This window comes from Talpa europaea (assembly GCF_964194135.1).
Source record: "Talpa europaea genome assembly, chromosome: 9".
NCBI classification, from domain to species: Eukaryota; Metazoa; Chordata; class Mammalia; order Eulipotyphla; family Talpidae; genus Talpa; species Talpa europaea.
In genome coordinates this window covers 17,856,699-17,871,458 of record NC_140076.1, presented here as the reverse complement: position 1 = coordinate 17,871,458, position 14,760 = coordinate 17,856,699, and the positions used below count along the sequence as shown (strand labels likewise).

The 14,760-nt window shown below is 37.9% G+C and overlaps 1 protein-coding gene across 8 annotated transcripts in view; it reads left to right on the top strand.

Annotated features, from left to right (window-relative positions):
* Positions 1–14,760, top strand: part of PUM1 (pumilio RNA binding family member 1) — a gene marked incomplete at both ends in the record, with an annotated part of 109,457 nt that overhangs the window by 59,664 nt on the left and 35,033 nt on the right. For 6 of the 8 annotated variants that reach the window (XM_084241876.1, XM_084241875.1, XM_084241874.1 and 3 more), the window contains 3 exons: positions 8,863–8,956; positions 9,988–10,089; positions 13,720–13,871. In XM_084241876.1, the coding sequence (XP_084098002.1) occupies positions 8,863–8,956; positions 9,988–10,089; positions 13,720–13,871 (348 nt within the window). Of the gene's footprint in view, positions 1–8,862; positions 8,957–9,984; positions 10,090–13,719; positions 13,872–14,760 lie in introns of all 8 variants that reach the window. The other 2 variants (XM_084241872.1, XM_084241869.1) reach the window with 1 other exon arrangement.

Sequence of the window (14,760 nt, the reverse complement as noted above, 5' to 3'; positions counted from 1 at the left end):
CAAGACTTCTAAGTAGCTTCAAGGCCCTTAAATTTGCAAGGGCTCCTGCATAGAATCCATTTCTTAAGAAGGAAGGATGCTTTTCATGGGAAATTGGTGTTCTTATATTTTATCCTTTCAGTCTTTGCTACCCTTGATTTTCATCACATTTCACCCACCTTTCCATTTCTACTAATTTAAATCCTTCTCATTCTTCAATGTCTAGTACAGTTGCCTTTCTTCATCTCCAGATCAAAAAGTTGTCATGTCTCCATCTTTGAACTTAAAAGAAGTTGTGACTACCTTCTGCTTTGTTGTAATTACTTGTGTAATAGCCCTTGGTAGATTTTAAGTTCTTTGAGGGTAAGATCTGGGCCTTTTCCCCCTCTATGTCCTCTGCTTTGCTTTAGCAGCCCAAGTTTCTCGGTACCTTTATGTAGCTTTATTCTAATTACTCAGACCATTCCGTATATTTTAGTATGCTTTAAAAAATAAAAATTTGAAACTTTTAAGAGGTCTGGAGGCTACTCACAGATTATCTAGTTAGGTATTTTGACATGTAGTTCATTAGATATAACCCATCAGCTGTGCCTCATAGCCAAATAATTAGACTTGGATGATATCTGGGAAATTTACTGCCTGGACCAGTAGCCAACATTTTTGGGGTCACAGCCCAATATTGCCATCTGGTCAAAAGCCCTGGTCCTATCATCAGAATAATGTACATAATTCTTTTGCCACCAGTGTTTTGGATAACCTCAGGGTTATCATAGATTTGTGAACTTTAAATTATAACCTTATATTTGCATTTTTTGTTCACAACTATAGTCGAGCATATCTTTCATGATTGGAACAGCTTTACTCCCCTCCCTGTGGTTTTTAGTTATTGTGATTTAATCACTCAAATGTACTCCATGACAAGTGATGAGACCATTTTTGCCTTTGTCTTGGAAACGTTAAATTAGGGAGAGTGTAATCTTATTCTCTGGGGAAAGGAAGGTTTTATGGAAGGGGTGGATCTTGAACTGTGCCTTGAAAAACTTACGTATATGGGGAAAAGAATGGAAATTCCAGTGAAGGAAAATAGTAAAACTAATGTCTTGAAATTAGGAATTAACAGGTAATATGTCAATTGATAATGTAGAATCACTCACCCTGGGTGGTGGTTAAAATTGGGAAAAAAGTGACTTGTGTGGTTGAATAGCATTGTGTATTTTACTTTGCTTTTCTGCCTTACAGGCAGATGACAAGACATTTCTAAGAAGAAATGACTTCATTATCATGGTTTGACTTTTTGAGTTGCATGTTAGTTTAGTAGCAGTTTTAGATATTCTCTTACCCATATTAACCAGTTAGCTTTTGACTTCGTGTTCTTTAATCAACTTTAGGTTCTGCCCTTAGTGAACAGTAAGACTTTTGAAAAATATAACAGTTGTGGAGCCATTGAGGAACTGAGTACTAACTTGGTTGGTCAGGAAAGCTATGAGACCAGGGGAGGGGAATGAGAACCAAGGTTGCATAGATATAACTTGAGGGCAGGTGGAATGTATGTTGCTCCATATAAGAGAGTGGAGGTATGTATGGAGATGGAAACAACTGTGGTGTGATAATAGGCTGACAAGAGTCTTAGGGAAAGGAAATCTGTGCATTGTCAGGTCATGCAGGCCTTGGAGGCCAGACTTGAGTCCCAGATAATACTAATGATTATGAAGATTGAATCAGAGATCTAGTGTTGGCACAAATTTTTCTGTACATTTTGCGCTTTTATCTTGGCTTTTTCAAATAGGCAACAGATAACACTTTTCTTGGTTTTGAGTTATTTGCTAAAACTTGTAGCATTATTTATGATTTCATGAGGGAATCTGGTTTGGAAATTGATAATTACTTCTTGAGTCCTATATCCTTTTAATTATGGCTTTGAGTTGGTATAATAAGTTGGTTTCATAAAATTGTTAATATCAGCTATATTGAGATATTGATACATAATAAAGAGCAGCCTGAAATATGAAAAAGGTCATTATTATTTACTTCATTGCAAACTTAATGGTCCCTAGGGCTACTTCGGGTTTTGGATAGTTAAATTGCTTATCTAACTATAAATCATTTTTTTTTTAAAAAAATTTTTTTTTTTTTTATAGAGGCATGCTTTATTTATTTGTTTGCTGGTTTGTTTGTTTGTTTTGTTTATACATGCACTAGGTACAGTCAGAAGCGCGGGAGGGTGAGAGAATTCACCAGAGCCAGAGCGGGGAGCAGAGCAGGCAGAAGGACCGAAGTACACTGCTGAGGGGAGCAGCGGGCGGCAGGAGAGGTCTGCACGCCATGTGGGACCCTCCTCTGGTGGCCGGGGAGCAGCCGGGGATCGAACCGGCGCCGCAGAGGCCGCGCGCAGTTTCGCAACCCAGCGCTCAACCGCTGCGCCACCGGGGAGGCCCACTATAAATCATTTTAAACTTAACCCTTCTAAGATTTATAGCAGGTTTAGAACAAGGATTTGTAACCTTTTTTGTGCCATGTACTTCCTAGTTGTTAGGTGTGAGATCTATGGGTGGAATTCTCAGAACAATGTTTTACCCTGCCGAGTGTAAGTAGGATTACAAAGGAAACTGATCATATAAAAACAGATATCAAAATACTTAACAAATTTAATGTCTTTGCTTCTTTAATGATGTGATACATAAAATAGGTGTACATAAAATAGAAACATAAAGTCATGTTCATAATGAACATGACCCAGATTTTGACATGCCTAATTGTAAACTAACATGAAAATTCGTATTTGCTGGTGGCAAGGTCACATATGTACTGCTTATGTTAATGTAATTTGGGGGCCCTAAAATGTTAATTGAAGGACCTACTTTAGGTAGATGTTCTTGAAAATAACTTTACCTGTTTCAAGTATAAAAATCTTGAATTAAGAACCTTATTTAGGGTAGGTTGAAATGCTCACTGATGTATCTGGTGTATTTCCCTCTTCCTTGCTTTATCCTAGAAAACAGTAAACATATAATGTGTTCATACCAGGGTGCTTTATGAAGTTTAAGTAATCTTTATTTTCATAAATGTCTAAACAATTATTGATTTATGTTTCCCTAAGTATATTTTAGAAAATCATACTAGATTTCATTATAACATAGTTATATCTAGCAACCCAAATCTTGTCCTTACAAATGAATCAGGTTTTTGTTAGGATTTTTTATTTAGAATTCAGTTAATCTAAAAACAGCATAATGTAGCCTGTTTTACAAACTTGTATATGGAGGTACAGAAACTCTTCACTTATGCCTGTTTTAACAAAGAAACAGTGTTCTGAAAATTATAATTGAACCACTAAATTCATTCCTCCCCAGTCTTTATTATATGGGAGAGGGAAATGATATGCATTTTTTAAATTTTTTTAAAGATTTATTTATTTATGCATACAAGAGCTGGGGTACAGGCCAGAGGTGTGGGGGTTGAGAAGATTCACCACAGACAGAGTGGGGAACAAAACACGCAGATTGACCAAAGTCCACTGCTGAGGAGAGCAGCGGGTGAGTCAGGAGAGGTCTGCTGCACCATGTGGGTTGTTCCTTGGCCGGCTGGGGGATCGAACTTGTGCTGCAGAGGCTGTGGACAGCTTCATAGGTTGCGTCAACCCCTTGTGCCACCAGGAAGGCCCAATATGCATTGTTTTTAAAGTATGGTAATGGTTAAATGCCACTTAAATGCCAAGTGTATGCATAGTTTTAATATAGGTATTTAATGTTCTCAGCTTTCTTTGCAATTTTCAAGCATGGTGGAAGATTATTCCATCAGTGTCACATCTATAGTCACTATTAAAATGCTGATTTTTTTTTGGGCCTCCCTGGTGGCGCAGCGGTTGAGCGCTGGGTTGCGAAGCTGCCCGCAGCCTCCGCAGCTCCGGTTCGATTCCCGGCTGCTCCCCGGCCACCGGAGGAGGGTCCCACATGGCGCGCAGACCTCTCCTGCCGCCCGCTGCTCCCCTCAGCAGTGTACTTCGGTCCTTCTGCCTGCTCTGCTCCCCGCTCTGGCTCTGGTGAATTCTCTCACCCTCCCGCGCTTCTGACTGTACCCAGTGCTTGTATCAATAAATAAATAAATCTTAAAAAAAAAAAAAAAGTACTAAAAAAAAATAAAATGCTGATTTTTGTCAACAATTTGGACATTTGGCCTTTAGTGGTTGATTTTGTTGAAATTTTATATTTTCCTCAAAAGATATTATTTGGTGGAAGGAATTTTTTTTAAAAAAGATTTATTTATGTATAAAAGAGCTGGGGTACAGGCCAGAGGTGTGGGGGGTGAGAGGATTCACCAGAGACTGTAGGGAACAGAAGAGGCAGATTGACCGAAGTACTCTGCTGAGGGGAGCAGTGGGCAAATCAGGAGAGATCTGCTGCTCCATGTGGGTTGCTCCCTGGCTGCAGTGGCTGCGGATTGCTTCATAGGTTGAGTCTTAACCCTTGCGCCACCAGGAAGGCCCCAAGATTTTTTTTTTTAAAGATTTGTTTATTCATGCATACAAGAACCGGGGTACAGGCCAAATGCACGGGAGGGTGAGAGAACTCACCAGAGACAGAGCGGGGAGCAGAACAGGCAGAGTGACTGAAATATACTGCTGAGGGGAGCAGCGGGCGAGACAGGAGAGGTCTGCTGCACCATAGGGATTCTTGCGGGCCGGCTGGGATTGAACAGGCACTGCAGAGGCTGCAGAGAGCTTCACAGCGCTGTGCTCAACTGCCTGCGCTACCAGGGGAGTCCCTGGAAGGATTTTTTTTTGTTTTTCCCACCAGCTACAAATTACTTATTTTGAAATCAGATTCTTCATCTGATAAAGAAATGTGAAATGTGAAGAAATTTTTTCTTTTAAAAATTCGGCAGTTTGGATTATAGGTAGTTGTTAAACCAAAAATCATTACTGTCATTTGTTGGTCATTGCAACTATTCCGATAACTTGGTCAGAAATGAGCTTTGATCTGGAAGCTTCAAACAATAGCAAGCTTTCTCAAATTTCATGTTCTGAGAACTGGCTTCAAGACAAACTTCTTTTTTCTCAAAAAATTTTAGTTCCACCATTGATGTAACCCTTGTAATGTTTTGAAGGGCTTTCCCACCAACCCCGTTTCCTGAATCCTGACAGTAGCACCATGAGTTAGGATAACTGTTATTTTTATATGAAAGAAAATTAAGACACCATGAAGCTAAGAGACGTAATGCAGGCTGTATATGGAAGCTATTCAATTTTCTGTTTTGGCCTATAGCTTCAGACTTTCTGCTTTGGACCGTGTACTAGAAACACAGAGCTTTTTGACTTGTGGAAATATCTTACTTTACAATTCCATAGCATTTGTAACTTTTTCCTCAAGGAGTATATTGTCAAAAGCACTCATCAACAACATAAACAAAAGGTTTTTCTTTCTTCCCTGTGAACTGCTGACAGTAGTTGTGGGATTTTTAAGTCTGACACTGGTCCTGCTTTTCTATGTTCTGGGCTGTTTTTAAGGAGGAGCTGTGAAGTGGTGACTCCCAAAAGGGTGGGGTCTCTGTGGGAGCGCTCTCCCCCTTCATTATTAGAAAGTACTTCACACATAAAGGACTGTTTATGGGTATTAATTTAAATAGCCACAACAACCTTTTTGAATTAGGCATAACTTTATTTTCCCTGTTAGAGAAAAGGGGAAGGGTGTGACACAGATTCTCTTGCCCAGTGTCTCATAGCAAGTGAGTGATGGCACTGAGATATGAAGCCAGGCTTTCTGGTTCCAGAGTTTGTGCTCTTAGCCTATCTTCTATGTATGTTGCCTTAAACTGGTTAAAAAACAGACAACCCAAAAACCAGGACTGGTAGTACATTTTATTGGGGGAGGGGGCAGTATTTCACATTTGCTAACTCCATATTTAGCTATTGCTACTCCACTTTAAGAAAACTCAACAGTAAAGTTTTTATGTCAATAATTATTGATAACAACAATAATAGTAGCTATCTTTTATAAGATGCTCACTGCATGTCAGTCACTGTGGTAGATGATTTGATTGTTCAAATTCCTTTCTGTAATGGGAACCCTGTTGTATCTTTTGAAGGCGATACAGTCATAGAGAAGGGAGTCAGAGCAGCTTGCTTGTGTCATCTCTAGATTATGCCTTCAATATTTCTTATTGGGAACCTTGACAAGCTTGAAATAGTTGACATTTTCCCCCCAGCATTCAATCTCTTGAACAATTGATGAGTTCTGCCAAGTAAATTGTGAGCAGTAGTAGCATATTTATCATTATACCAACCTTAAATTTAAGCATTTTTTCCAAATCTCACAGTGTTGTGTCTCTGAGTTATGATTATCTTGCTTTGTGAAAATCATGAAAATGTTAACATAGCTCAATGCTTTGCTCAGCAGATGGCGTATCTATAAAATTTTTGAGGATCCTTTGGAATCAGTCACTAGCCAATGATTCAGTCTTATTTTGGAATATCCTATATTTCTAGTTAATATTGAATCATTTACCTGAAGATAATGTGCCAGAATTGCTGTCATCTATGCTGTTATAATCAAATCTACCTGCTATAGATGCAGACTTTATTTTTGTTAATTGTTTACTGCTAAGTGCTTTAAAGAAAAATAATTCCTTCTTTTTTGGTTATAATCGCTAAGAAAATAAAGTTGCAAGCACAGGCTATGTGGGACCTCTTGGAGAGTAAGGCCTGCATGTTTTTAGTTTAAAGTCTTACTCCCTGCTCTTAAGGTGTGGTAACATGGTAGTGAGAATCACAGACTATTAACTATGTGAACTGATTACTTTTTGCTCTCATACTATGTATTTTTTATGTTATGTTTACAGATACAGTGCAAACATAATGATTAGTTATATGCAATATTAAAATCATATGAAGTAAAGATAAGATTTAGGGAAGAGCACGGTGGCACTGGTTTTTGTTAGCAAATCAACATGACATCAAGAGTCATATTCTGAACACACCATATTTTTATTTCTCTAGCTTCATGTCATAGCATCTAACTAATAATAGGTGCTTTAAGAAGATGTTTGTTGCTTGAAATGAATAATTTTGTTTGCAACACAACAGAGGGGGCTAGAGGGAAGACACTAGAATGAAAATGTCAGAAATGTTAAATGTTTCAAAAGGTTTTAGACTAGGAAAATTCCAGAGACCTATTAAAGAGACAGTAGATACATAGTTGAATCATCAGGCACTCTTATACCTTGGAAAAAAATGTGAAAACAATTTCCCATCATTTTACTTGTTTTCTGCCACCTGGCTGTGCCTCCTGTTATAGGATTACTATAAGACATGTCCTTTAAGGTAAAACAGAAGTGTTGTGAAACAAAGTTGCAACAATCACAAGATCACAGTTACTAAAGAGTACTACTTGGCTTCCTTCCTGGAGTGAACAAGTGTTGATATGTAGATGCCAGTATTTCCTTGGAAGACATATTTTATGAAAAGCCTAATATGAATTTTTTCCCCTTTTTAACCTTTGAAAATAAAACTGTGAAGTATTTTTGGAATCTTTACAGGGTTAATTTTGGCATTCATACTGTAAAAGGCAAAGGCTTATTTTACACTGGTCTTTAGAAAAATGAATATATAGAAATAAGGTGAGGATGACCAGTATGTTAAAAATATTCACCTTTCTTGTTATTTAAAATTAGTCTACTCATATATTGGAGACATAGAAGTAACCAAAATTATAGGATAAAGTCTCTTTACCGCCCAGGATAACAATAAAAGTCCGATTGTAAGATGGATTGATGTTATCGCCTAATAGCTGAAACTGTTAGGTCTCTTTATGAAAGTGCCTGTAACTCATGTAGTGTCTGTTATAGATCATCCAGTGATGTCAGCTGAACTGTTGAAAAATTCTATTGAAAGAGCATTTAGATTGATGGTCTTATCCAGGAATTTCCTTACAGTAAGCTCTTTTGGTCTGATTTCAGCAAATAGAGAAGTGTTCAGTGTGACTCTTTGGTAGGAGATTCATCACGGCAGTCCAATATCAGGCTGTCAGCACACAGTAGTGTCATTTGTACTAAAATGTAGAAACATTTTATTCAATGTTGTACCCCAAGTTCCTTGCACAGTGCCTCTTAGGTATTGTTTCATAAATATTTGTTGAAAAAATAAATGATTGACTTATGTATTAACATATCCTTAATGTCAAGGCCTTAGAACTTTTTCCCTTTTCTTGACAACTAGAAAGTGTGCTCAGTCTGAGCGCACAGTCCAAGTTTTGTTAGTAGTAGCTATACTTCTGCTGTTTTATCCCCTCCATATAAAGAATAGGTACCCTAAGAAACTCTGGAGCCCCCAGATTTGGACTGTGTCTAATTTCCTCATTAGGACATATTGCTAGTTTTAAGGGATCCAATATCATTTTTCCGGGAGGAGGCAGCCAGAGAACAAAATGAATACTTTACATACTCCTTTTCAAAATGTGAGTAGGTGAGGCTTAATTCAAAATGTTTGTGGGCTTTCAAAAGAACTGAAGGAAGACAACTTGAATGATATGGCAAGTCATTTTGTAGTACATTTTGTGTAATTTTTAATTGTGCTTTGGACTAGGCAGAACTGTCATCACTGTTGATATGTATTGGGGCATTTGTGTGTATGTTTGTGGTTCAGGGAACATAGTAATCTGCAAAGTAGTCAGCACTTGGGAACTAGGTACACAAAATTGAGGTAAAGAAAGAGGAAAGAGAACCAGGCATCTCAACATCATGGGAATGGAGTAAGGCGTGAGAACATTTTTGTTTAAATTAATGTGCCTAAATAAGGGTTTTTTTTAAAAAAAAATTTGTATTCAGAGAGCTCTTAAAATTATTTCATGAGACAGATTCTCTAACTTCACCATGTCTTTTTTCTTACCTCAGCTATTCCAAAGACCGAATGCACTTGCTGTCCAGCAATTGACAGCTGCTCAGCAACAGCAATATGCACTAGCAGCTGCGCATCAACCTCATATTGGTAAGTTCCTAAGTCTATAGTTCCCTTATTATAGGTGTTGCCGCTATGTTATGATACCTGGCTATTGTGAAATCTATTGGTGTACACTGACGATTCAAGTCTGGACAAATACCTCAAAGTAAATGACCTCGTCTTCTCATCCAGTGGTCTCTAGCCACATTTCTTATTTTGTCTATACCGTCTAGACCTCAACTCATGATTTCTTAGTATCCAGGTATTGCTCTACCACCATCGTTTCAATATTTACAGTGCTGACTAGTAGTGATTAGTAGAAACTCTTGTGGTAAGATTAGATGAAATTGGTTAAGTAACAGTTTTGACCTTGGGCTTGAATAGGCTAATATATCAACGTTTCATTTTATTAAGTAGCAAGTAGCACTATAAATCCATTTCCAAGCAGTTTATGTATTGATATTTTTTGAAAGTATGTTCATACAATTAAAGTAGCTCTGCCTATTTCCTAGAGCAGTTAAGTTTTGACTAAATTGTTATTTTTTTGTTTGTTTTATTGCCGCCCCCCGCCTTGAAACAAAGCATTCCAAGTGTAAACGAGTACAACCAGAATTTTTTTTTTTAAATGTGTCAAAGCATCAACAGAAAGGAGAGTGCCAGTCATAGATTGTGGTATCCTATGGAAGAAAAGACTGCTTCCAACATAGATTAATTAAGGCCTGGAATATATTGTCTGTGGTCTGGTATTTTATAATTGTAGATGGTAGCCTTTATAAACAGCATGTATTTTCTTTGAGGGAAACTGTTCGTAAAATCTTTTAGAAATTTTGCTGTATCACAAGCCATATAAGCAATTTTAATTCTTTAGTAAAGTTTAATAAAAGATCATAGGTAAGTAATACCATAATCTTTAGTTACAGGGATTATGTTATCTTTTAAAAATTTCTCTTTACTCTCAACCTATACTAGCTTGTCTGTTTTCTTTATAGCCCAGAATGTAGAGCTAAACTGTGCAGGTATTTGGTAGGGGCTGCAGTTTTAGTCAAGTTTGTTTTTACTGACAGGTATGTTTTCAGCAGGTATAGCTCCCGCTGCATTTGTCCCCAATCCATACATCATCAGCGCTGCTCCCCCAGGGACGGACCCCTACACAGCTGGATTGGCTGCAGCAGCGACACTAGGTGAGATATTTTGCTTTATGAAGGATTTTTTCACCTGCTAAAAGGTGGTTTGAGATTGGCACACATTCTATATTACTCTTTCCCTAATCTTTGTCTCTAGTGGAAATTTTGCTCCTGATTTCCAGTGTCATCTACCTGCCAACTGAATATCTCTGCTTAACTATAACCTCAGACCTGAACATGTCCAAAGGCAAATTAATCAGCTACCTCATATATAGGTATTTTTGATCTATGGAGCCACCATTTGCGCGCTTATTTATTCATTCATTCATTCATTTATGCATTCATTCATTCATTCATTCATTTTAAGGATTTATTCATTTATTTATACAAGTACTGGGTACAGTCAGAAGCGCGGGAGGGTGAGAGCATTCACCAGAGCCAGAGCAGGGAACAGAACAGGCAGACTGACGAAAAAATACACTGCTGAGGGGAGCAGCGGGCATGGCAGGAGAGGTCTGTCGTGCCATGTGGGACCCTTGACGGTGGCCGGGGATCGAACCAGCGCTGCAGAGGCCGCGGGCACCTTTGCAGCCCAGCGCTCAGCCGCTGCGCCACCAGGGGAGGCTCTGCTCCTGTATTTATTTTGGACCTTTCTTCCCTTGCTCACGTCTTTCTGCTACCTTTTATCTACCACAGCCTAGATCCTTATACTCGATATCTAGAATTTTGCAGCTGTTCTCCCATACATATATCTGATTTGCTTGGTTCGATCTCCTGCTGTGCTCCCTTAAATTGTTCAAGAAAATGATTTCAAACAAAAATCTTACCCTTCTGTTTAAACCCTTTATTGATGTCCGACTTACCCATTTAAATATAGTATACTGCCTTTATTATCAGACATGGGTTAACTCTTACAGCTTACTTGGGTAGTGGGTATGATGTATTCCTCAAAATTGGTGTTTTTTTTAGGACCTGCCATGTTCCAAGGATTAGTGAGGATTAGTACTCACTTATCTCTCCATGGTTTGTACATAGTGTACATTTGCACCATTTTCCCTCCAGATTGACTGCTATTGGCTTTTCTCATATATTCTAACAATACTAAACTGATTTTTTTTAGCTTGCTGCAGATTAAATGCTGGCTTAGGCCTCTTTTTCCTTGGGCATTTTATCTGCTTAGTCTTCTGTAGTAAGTTCTTTCCGTTTTGTGTCTGGGAATCTCCTTAGCTGGCATAGTCACCTCTAAAAAGCCTTCTTTGCTGACCCTCTTTCTCTATTATTTTTATTGGTTTGTGTTAATTTGCTTGTGGATGTATGCATATTTTATTTCTTCCCCTTGAGATTGAACTTTAAAGATAAGCACTTTGTTATTTGACTCTGTGTGGCTGTAGCACAGTTGCTTTCACCATGGTGGGGTCATAAATGTAGGTTGAATTCAGCATTAGAACAAACTAAATGTCTTCAAATACACATATATTGTTTGGGGAAGATCCTTTTAAGTCATGTTAATAATCACTAAATATTGCGAGAAGTCAGTTCTTATTATATAGCATACAGTTTGCAGTTTTGAACTCAAATGATGCAGTATAGAACTTCTTACTATTTCCATAGACTTGTTCACCTTTTGGTGTGTATTGTGATGGGAACATATGTAGTATATAGTTCCTTGCTCTCCTCACCTTTGCAGGAAATAGCTATTCTAGCAGAATGAACATTGCTAACTACCATTAGTAATTTATTAAACTCTTTTAACTGTTTACTAGGCATTGTGCTGAGGACTTTGTTTTTTCCCCCATGTGAATTGTTGGGTGATGAAAGTAAGGATTAGGGATTGGGGAAAGGGATCTGAGAACTCTCTTGTTTGAGGTCACACAATTCAGATTGGGGTTTGAGCCATGTCTAACTCAAAGCCTATAGATGCACCTCACACGCTGTAATGTATAGTTTACCTTGAATCATCTTTTCTCTGCTAACTTATCGCATGTCTGAAATAAAGAGGTAGTCTTAGGCATGACACACTTGTCCTTAATGAGATCATAGTTTGGAGATGAGAATCTTGGGTTTTGTAATCATTAGCTGAACCAGACTGAAAATGACTTAAGAGCTTTTAAACAGAACAGGAAATGTTAACTATCTAAACTATGAGACTGTTCTTATGGGGTGTTAGTAACACAGAAATTGAAGTAGACATCCTGATGAGCCAAGTTCAAGTAATGATGCATCTTTTGAGTATTTTCCTAAACTCAGTCATAGGCCTTGTGAACCGAGTAAAGTAGTGGAAATGCCATTGAGAAAATATAAAGGGTACTATAAATGGTGGTGGTAAGAGTAGTCTGCCCAGTAGAGGTTGCTTTATTGTCTTTTTGGAGCCTTGGGACTATCACTGGAGGTTGTAACGCCACCTTTCAAGGTAGATGGTAACCCCTTAACAGCTGTTACATCCATTTTGCAGAGTCTTCATTGTGTTGTTTTCTCTTTCACTCTTTGCTTTAACTGTTCATGACCATTCCACTTTATAAACATTGGTCAGATGAGTTTGGGGACCCATTTTCATTTTGAAGGTATGTCTTTTAGAATATTAACTAACAATTTTTCTAAGCAGCACTTCATTTCCCACCCAGATAGCAGGAACGCTTATAAATAGCTTCTAATCTTCGTTAAGTCTACAGGCACAGAAAATAGAATATGTTTTTATTGTCATTGTTAGGTTCTTGGGAACTGACCTAAAACACATTTTGACTATAGACTAATTGATGTAAGAGTCAGGTTCCTACAGCATGTTTTTGGTCACAAAAACATCATCAGACTTCTAAGTAAGGATCCAAACATTTTTAGTATTTAACAATAATTTGTATTCATTCATTTTCCAAGCCACTTATTGAAGGTCAGGGTCACCCCTTCTTGCAAGGTGGGAATCAACCCTGTACACAATAGCCTTTCTATCACAGGTCACAGGGCAAACACCCCCTCTTAGGATATTCAGGAAATCAAAGTGTTAGGTTTTTTGTTTCTCTCTTTTCAACTTTGGCTTTAATTTAAAATTTCATGTCAGTGTCCAAATGTGGTTCTGGTGAATGACTTTTTCAACCTCAAAAATAGATATAGGAAGACCAAGCCTCCTGAAAATTGAACAATGGAGTGCCTGGATTTTGTTTTCAGAAGACTTGATTGATTTTCATCTTTCTAGAGTTAAAGAATCACTAGGATCCCTGTCCCTGTGAATCACATTAGGTGCCATCTTTACTATTGAAAGCAGGGTACAACTGAATCTTTTGTTCTGTTCTATTACTTAGAGCACACAAACTCTCCATTTATTTCCTTCTAACAACACGCTTTGTCTACATCTGTCCTTTCTTTCTCAGGGAAAAAATATATCTTCCTTTCTGTCCAAGGCCAGTTCTGCCTTCTGTTCTTAAACCCACCCTTTCCAATTTCTGTCTGTTAATCTACATCTGAATATCTGTGAGTTTGGTCTTTCACTAGCTGCTTTGCCTATTCCCGCTGGTGTTAATGACTTTGGAAGACTTTAGTATGGGGATCTTATATCTTCTGTTTTCTAAAATGAATCAATATATCCTTAAGTTAATGTTTTGCATTAAGATCTGTTGAGTCAGATGTAGTTTTGGGAAACCCTAAGATTATTCTTACTAGTTTAAACTTTTCTTAATCTTCTCTTGCTGTTTTTAGGCCCTGCTGTGGTCCCTCACCAGTATTATGGAGTTACTCCCTGGGGAGTCTACCCTGCCAGTCTTTTTCAGCAGCAAGCTGCCGCTGCTGCAGCAGCAACTAATTCTGCTAATCAGCAGACCACCCCACAGGCTCAGCAAGGGCAACAGCAGGTAAATGTAAAGAATTTATCACCATCTAAGTGTGAATTTTAGTTGTATACAATTTAAAAGTATGATTGCTTCTAGTAGAAAACATTGCAAAAAAGGGTGAGTTCTTTCTCCAATGTTTGTATCTGAGTTCAGGCTTAGACTTATTAAACTGTGCTTACTGAATACCTTTTATGTGTCAAGTCCTTTGTCAGTGTAACTACTTAAGGCAATGCAGTAAACAATTTGCATATGAAAAACTGCTTTGAGAATTGTCCTATGTAGGGCATGTAGCTATTAGCAAGTGGCAAAGTGAGTATTCAAAGTGATAGAAAAATTTTTTTCTGCCATGCTCTAGTTAACTGCTAAGCACCATTCTCAGATCATGTCTAACTCTGTTACAAGTAGCTTGCCACCATAGGAGACATGGCAGTTCTCAGATTGCTTATTAAAACATTGAATAGGTGGGATAGAAATCTTATACCTTTTACAAACTTAGAGTAATAAGAGCTTTTTAATTGAGTTGGGAAAGGAGCAAAACTAAGTATGTATTTTTTATTTTTATTAAGGTGAAGTTTTTTCTTCATTGTATTTTTCAGGTTTAAACCTCTATAATGTATGTTTTCACACCATGCCTACTACCATAACCCCAGTAATCTTCATCGTGGTCCTTAGGGCCCATCCCTGTCCTGCTTCCACCCCACCGCCCTTTCCTTCTGGTTGCCTCCGTTTTGCAGTTAGCTGTCAGGGGGTTATTTTGGTTTGGTTTTGTCTGACTGTTAGTATTTCTCTGTTGTGTTTTATTTTAAATAAGCCATTTTTTTCCTGCCTACTAGAATTAATTCCTATTTATTGATTAAAATTGTGATAATTTGGAAACTTAAAAAAAAATCATCTTTAAGTCCTCATGTCG